Source organism: Crinia signifera, chromosome 7 (assembly GCF_055691185.1).
Source record: "Crinia signifera chromosome 7, ASM5569118v1, whole genome shotgun sequence".
Lineage (NCBI taxonomy): Eukaryota > Metazoa > Chordata > Amphibia > Anura > Myobatrachidae > Crinia > Crinia signifera.
Genome location: NC_139223.1, coordinates 192,380,232 through 192,387,986, shown reverse-complemented (window position 1 = coordinate 192,387,986; position 7,755 = coordinate 192,380,232). Strand labels below are relative to the sequence as shown.

General features: G+C 46.8%; 1 protein-coding gene across 1 annotated transcript; it reads left to right on the top strand.

The window, feature by feature from the left end:
• The first annotated feature begins 581 nt into the window (after nt 1-581).
• Nucleotides 582-7,118, top strand: LOC146021325 (uncharacterized). The gene is made up of 4 exons (XM_083155118.1): nt 582-1,049; nt 1,902-2,274; nt 6,857-6,943; nt 7,093-7,118. Exons 1-4 carry the CDS (start codon nt 636-638, stop codon nt 7,116-7,118), a joined length of 900 nt encoding a protein of 299 aa, XP_083011244.1. The 5' UTR covers nt 582-635.
• The last annotated feature ends 637 nt before the right edge of the window (nt 7,119-7,755 follow it).

Here is a 7,755-nt window from a genome sequence, read left to right as displayed (position 1 = left end):
CTGTGTGTGTGTTTAGTTTGTGTATATATACATATAACCATTGTCCACCATTGCAGTATTCCATGCACTCCTCTCTGCTAGGCCTCATTCACCTGTGTTTGTGTTTAGTTTGTGTATATATACATATAACCATTGTCCACCATTGCAGTATTCCATGCACTCCTCTCTGCTAGGCCCCATTCACCTGTGTTTGTGTATATATAGATATATACATATAACCATTGTCCACCATTGCAGTATTCCATGCACTCCTCTCTGCTAGGCCCCATTCACCTGTGTGTGTGTATATATAGATATATACATATAACCATTGTCCACCATTGCAGTATTCCATGCACTCCTCTCTGCTAGGCCCCATTCACCTGTGTGTGTGAATGGCAATCTGCACAATAAAATGTATAGTGGTTTTCATAAAAGTTTATTAACATTTTAAATACTTAAAACATAATAAGAACTAGGTAAACTGGTAACTATAACTATAAAAATTTAAATATTAAACATAACATGGATATAACTATAAAAATTTAAATATGAAACAAAACATGGATATAACTATAACTATAAACATTTAAATATGAAACAAAACATGGATATAACTATAACAACTAAAATGGTTTTATCTTTTTACAGTCCCAATGTCCAACGCAAAGGAACAAGAGTTTTTGGAAGGGTTTATTGAAAAATATCGTTCACACGAATGCCTGTGGCGCACAAAATCCAAGGAGTATTCGAACAAAATGAAAAGAACCCAAGCCTTGGAGGACTTGGCACGCTACAGTCTTCCATTTCACCCAGAGGCCAATGTTGAATGGGCGAGGAAACGCATCCAGAATCTGCGCACGGTGTTCTTAAAGGAACACAAGAAGGTGGAGGCTGCAAAGAAGTCTGGTGCTGGAGTCGACGAGATGTACCAAACATCGCTCTGGTACTATGATCGGTTGACATTCACCCTCAGCCAGGAGTCGATGAGGACAGGAGTAGTCCTGATGGTCGAACAGGAAAACCAAGAAGTCACGGCGCAGGAGGAGGAGAATTCGCAGTCTGCATCGGTGAGTCTATTTTTTTGGCTATCTAATTGATTCCTCCTGCCAATCCACAGCGCCCTCCCCATTAAAGTAGGCCATGTACTCTTCCCTCACCTGTTTGGCTCGTGCACTCCCTGTGTAGTGTTGTGTTGGGGTTTGCAAGGAGGATATCTGCACTACCTCCTCTGGCAGTTCTTGGTCTTCTTGGAGTGCTGTGCCTGTAGCCCTTTGCTGTGTGGCTTTTCTGCGGAGCAAATTGTGCAGGACACAGCACGCCGTGACAACCCAGTCAATTTTGTCCACCCTCAGGTTAATGGCAGTGTGGAAAATGCTAAACCGGTTAGCCAGGATGCCAAAAGCATTTTCCACAACATGCCGTGCCCTGGATAGCCTGTAGTTAAAGATCCTTTTGTCATGGTTCAGGCCCCTTTGCGCATATGGCTTCATGACATGCTCGTGCAGGCCAAAAGCCTCGTCAGCCACAAAAACAAAGTTAAGCCCCTGTTTAGTTTCCTGGACAGACGGCAAGTGAAGGGTGTTCGCTATGAGCCTTTCGTAGAACTTTGTGTCCTTGAAAGTGCCACCATCCGATGCACGGCCATTCCTTCCTACATCCAGGAAGATAAACTCATAGTTCGCATTAACAACAGCCTTTAGTACAATGCTAAAATAGCCCTTGTAATTAAAAGAGTAGGACCCACTATTGATAGGCTGGGCTATGCGGACATGTTTGCCATCAATGGCTCCACCGCAATTTGGAAAGTTCCATCGCTGTTCAAACTCCTCTGCGATGACTTTCCATTCATTCACGCTGGTAGGGAACTGAAATTAGAAGTAAATAGAATTGATTAGTAAACATGTTCAATTTCTTTACAGCTTGGTGACTACCCACCTGCAACCCCAGACCTATCTGTACTATCCGATAATGCATGCACATCAAGCGAAGTTCCTACTCCGGCACGCACTCCGCCACCCACCCTGGAACCCACTCCACCACTCCCCCGTGCCAAAAAAATGCGTGGCAAAGGAAAAAAAGGAGAAGCATCAGCACATGAAGAATTTATGATGCGGGCACATCAAGTCCTGCAAAGAAACCCCGACAAACATGACAACTACTTCACTTATGTGGCAGAGTGTGTTCGCAACATGGCTCCGGATCAGCAACTTACTTTTGAAAAGTTATGCATGGAGTTGGTGTATAATGGCAGTTTAGGGTATCTCAACAGTGGCACTAAAATAGTTGGCATGGGTAGTGCATCAGACACACCACTGTCATTAGAATCACCAGTGCCTACTCCGCCTGCCACCGTAGCAGGCCAGTCGAGCACAATTCCAACACATACCCAGTCAACACCTACACAGCCTTCTCAACCCCCCCAGTACCGTCAATTCTACAGTTCTTTACTGACAGAAGATCCAGAGTCTGCTGTTTTTGAGGATCTGTCTTAAAAAATAGGCTATTTTATCATTTACCATCGACATGGTCTCAGCTGCAGGTATGTGATGGCCACTGCTCACATGGCGTATGGCGCACATCAATGGTGCCGGGACCATTGCATCTGCGCCATGCGCCATGTGGGCCGCAACCTTTACATATCTGCAGCAGACATCCTCTGCCACACAAGGGCCACAGTGTGTTTTTTGTATTTTTATATGCTGCTACCTGTACCTGCATTACCAGAGGGAGAACAGGATTCTCCTCAATCTGGATAGCAAACTCCATTTATTGCCCTTTTGTCTTTACCAATAGTATGGGGTACTATGCGGAAGACATGGTCTCAGCTGCAGGTATGTGATGGCCACTGCTCACATGGTGTATGGCGCACATCAATGGGTCGGGGGCCATTGCATCTGCGCCATGCGCCATGTGGGCCACAGCCTTTACATATCTGCAGCAGACATCCTCTGCCACACAGTACCTTATCCCTACTGTTGTAAGTGCCTGTTCCAGAAGTTACCAGAGTGTGTTTTTTGTATTTTTATATGCTGCTACCTGTACCTGCATTACCAGAGGGAGAACAGGATTCTCCTCAATCTGGATAGCAAACTCCATTTATTGCCCTTTTGTCTTTACCAATAGTATGGGGTACTGTGCGGAAGACATGGTCTCAGCTGCAGGTATGTGATGGCCACTGCTCACATGGTGTATGGCGCACATCAATGGGGCGGGGGCCATTGCATCTGCGCCATGCGCCATGTGGGCCGCAGCCTTTACATATCTGCAGCAGACATCCTCTGCCACACAAGGGCCACAGTGTGTTTTTTTGTATTTTTATATGCTGCTACCTGTACCTGCATTACCAGAGGGAGAACAGGATTCTCCTCAATCTGGATAGTAAACTCCATTTATTGCCCTTTTGTCTTTGCCAATAGTATGGGGTACTGTGCGGCAGACATGGTCTCAGCTGCAGGTATGTGATGGCCACTGCTCACATGTCGTACGGCGCCCATCAATGGGGCCGGGACCATTGCATCTGCGCCATGCGCCATGTGGGCTGCAGCCTTTACTTATCTGCGGCAGACATCCTCTGCCACACAGTAGCCCGTACTTATTGGGAAAGTTTAAACTGGGTCATACATACTTAAATGTTTATATATAGTGTGTTTTTTTGTACAATATCTTTTATATGGTATCATAATATATTTGTGTTGACACAATAAATCTATTTACTATTTTACTATTTACACATGTTTTACATATGAAAGGCCTAAAAAACCTGTTTCTGTCCTAGGCCTAAATTATAAATAAAAATATTTTGTTTGCACAATAAAGTGTACGGTGTATATTTCATCCTCACCTTGCAATACTGGTACTGCAGCACCTTCACAATGGCTTTGCAGGTCTCCGGGATGATGAGGCCCAAAGCTTGCGGGGAGATGAGGGATCCAAACTTTAGGTCAGCAAGAGACCGTCCTGTCGCCAGAAACCTCAGGGTCACCACCAGCCGTTCCTCAGCAGGGATAGCCATGCGATACTTGGTATCCTGCTTCTCGATGTGGGGAGTCACCAGACGCAGCAATTCCTGGAATGTGGCATCATCCATCCTCAAGAAGTTACGAAAATCGTCTGGGTTATTTTCCCTGATGTCCCTGAGCAGTGGCATGTGCGAACGAGTCTGACGCTGAAGTAGCCACTGCTTTGTCCAGCATGATCTTTCTCTCCTGCGCTGGGCTCTCTGACGTCTGAGCTTCAAAACTGCATAATAGAGCAGGTACTGTTGCTGGTGACTACCCATCACTGCATTCTCCATAGTGCAGGGTTAAAAGACACTTTGTAATGGCAGGCAAAACAAAGTAATGTGTAAATAGCTATGTCCAGCGTTCAGCAGGTATAAACCAAGCCTCACTAGTAACAAAGCAGAAATACACTGGTTTAAAATGGCTGCTGCTATTCCTATCCCCCTCTGCTAGTCCTCCCCCTCTGCTAGTCCAGCCCCTTCATTCAATTTCAAAGGCCAATCTGACGACGGTCGCATGTGTTCTAGCAAAAAAACAAAAACCAGCGATCCGACCGTCTTAACGACCACCGCGGGCGCATCAGGATCGGATCTGGATCGTTCCGCCAAAAAACCACAATTTTTGCTAATCGTCCTGGTGTGTACCCTACATTAGAGTTTTTCTGAGGATATGTTCCAAAAGCTGGGACTCTCCCCCTTTGATGGACATTAGTAGCTTGTCTCTACTGTTCGCAGAACCAGAGATATCAGCCTTCCAGCAGCTGGTTACTGCTCCAGCTCCACACACCTGTTATGTAGTTTTATAAACTCGTTGGCAGATTGCTCTGCCTCCTGAACTCTGATCCCCTAGTCCCCAATACCATTTGGTAGGTGGGATTCTCTAGTTTTTAATTCCATTAAAATCTAAGAAACCTATTTTCGGGAACTGGAGATATCTGCAGTCAAGCAAGCTGTCTTCCCACCAGAAAATTATGAATAATAAGCCCACTCCACTATATATGTTTATTATTATTATTTATATACATTTGAACTATCTATAATACTTTAACTGACCCGGCATATACTGGGTCACCTAAGTGTCCATCTCCGTGCTTTGCTCCGCCCCTCTGGAAACCCCCTTCTGAAAATCCTGCGTTTGCCCCTGTGACCAGTGTGATTTTTTTTTTCTCATATGGGAGCCAATGGGTTTTTTTTCTCCCTTGTGGGGTCCAATGTGCTTTTCTCTGTGGGGGTCTGACAGTGTGCCTTGGCAATTTTAGAATCTTGTCTGGTGTGCCGGGAGGTAAAAAGGTTGAAAATCACTTATATAGTCAGATCGCTAGTTAGAAATAGCCATGGAATCACTACGTGTGTATGGGCTTTAAGCGGTAAATTTTACTAAAGCTTCTAAAAATTAATAGAAGTTGCCCATGGCAACCAATCAGGTTCCCTATCACAAATATTGATATACAGTACAAGCCACCTGCGCTCAGAAAAAATGGGGTACCAAACCCAACAGAAATATTTAGACACAGAATAGTCTATACCGGCTTTACATCGTTTAAGTAAAAAATAGAGTACTTGTGTAGTTTCACGGTGGCAGGCTATGCTACGTTTTCAGTGTAGGCTAAGCTACATTATTAGCGTAGCCCAACAGCTGCCTAGCGTAGTCAGCATAGTGACTCCGTGGCAGCCCTGCGTAGTCAGCGTAGTGTCCCCGTCAGGCGGCGTAGTCATGTACTGTCCCCGGAAGCTGCAGCTCTGTCCCCGGCGTCCCTGGCAAGCCTAGTGAGCGCCTTTCACAAAGCGCCAGTAACTGCTAGATCCCCTGCGCTGGCGGAAGCCATCTGTCTGAGACGCAGGAGCATCTCAGACGCTTGTGTGTCTCAGTAATTATTGCGGCAGGGTTCGGCAACCCTGTATGAGCGTCTCCTGCACAAAGGGGGGGTGCTTTGCACAAGTGCGTCTCATGCACAATAAAGGACGCATAGTGCTCCATGTTACATATTGGCAAATGCCTCCATTTCAAACCCCCACTGTCCATGCCAGCCCGAAGCGTGGCGAGCGTAGCGAGCCCTGCGAAGGGACACGGTACGCTTCCTCCCAACTTGTATATATCCACGTTGGCGTGGAGTTGATTTTATAAAGTGTGGCGAGTCACCGAGCCCAAAGCGTGGCGAGCGGACACGGATTACTTGCCGTGTATTCCGCATCCCCTCACAGGGCTCACTGCGCTCACCACACTTTATAAAATCAACTCCACGCCAACGTGGATAGTGGGGGTATGAACAAGTCGGGAGGATGCGTACCGTGTCCCCTCATGGGACTTACTACACTCGCCACGCTTTGGGCTGCCGTGGATAGTTGGGGTGTTTCAGGAACACATTCACACCTGTCATGTCAGGCAGGTTAAAATGGTCAATGGTTCCCACACAATGTAATAAGCGCTGACTGACTACACTAACTATGTAAGCTCCGGCTGGCCGCCAACGGGCAGGAAAACGGCGCTGATACTGACAGGGATGCTGACTACGCTGGCTGCGGGAAAACTACGCTGATTCGGAAAGGGACGCTACACTAACTACGTAACTGCCACCATGAAACTACACAAGCACCAAAAAAGTTTTAGCAACCAGTCCGGCGCGCAGCTTCCGGGAGTTCTCAGGAACTCCCGGCCGGTTGCTATGCAACCGTTTGACGCTGAGCAGCGCAGCAATTTGTCCTGGCTGTTGTTAAGTGGCCAGGACACTTCCTTACTCGTGCTCAGCCAGCTGCCGGCATGTTCATCATTAGGGGCTGGTCAGCTGACTGCCCTGCCATTAATCCAGATCCTTCTCGTAAGGGGGCTGGACAGGATGTCTGATGCCGGTCATAATCATCCTGTGCCACATGCAGGATTGTTCCTGGGATGTGCTGCTGATACATTTCTGCATGAGCCTGCTTCACTTGCAAACATCTTGGGACAACTATCTTCCTGCTGCGGTAAGGTTGCTCTTTTGTGCATGTCAGTTGCAGAGCGGAGGTTGGGCATTATTCCTCCTTTTGGTTGGTGTAGGGTTGAACCCCTTAAAAGTTGTGCTAGGAACAACTTTACGGTGTGCGACAAGGTCGCTTGGTTTTGGTTGCGACAGGGTCGCTTGGCTTTGGTTTTGGTTGAGACAGAGTCGCTGTATTTACTTTATCATTATTTCGGTACTCCTATGTTTATTTATCCTTTTTAGTCGGGGTTATTAGTTTAGTCAGATTTCCTCTTGGACCTATCTCTTGCGGTCACCACAGGCTTGTCTCCCCTTAACACCTGGCTGCACCGGAGCTAGGGCGGGATTAACTCATCCTTTCAGACGTGGCGGTTATAGGCGAAGCCTAGCATCCTGCAGTCGGTGGTCACCAGTCAGAGAAGGCCAATAGAGCCAGTGTTGAGGTTAATGGGACCGTCCAGTCTGGGCGGCAGTTTGGTATGATCCAGGGAGTAACTACTAAGACATAGTTGCATACTCTCCTGGGAAGGCTGGGAGTCTCCTGAAAATGCCTGAACCTTCCCACAATCCCCCTGTCATTGCATACAAGCTGGGTGGGAAATTCATGTCATTGTGGCCCTGCCCCCTGCGCCACTCTGTTGGGATTGTGCTCACAGGTATCCTGCTGTCGGTCTTCTGTGCCAGAATCTCAGTATCATCCCATTCACACTAATGTCCTCCACATAATGATTTGTGATTTGTTAACTGTCTTTATATATAGACATAATGGGGGAAATTTACCAATACGAAAAACCTAGTTTTTCGTATTGGTATTTC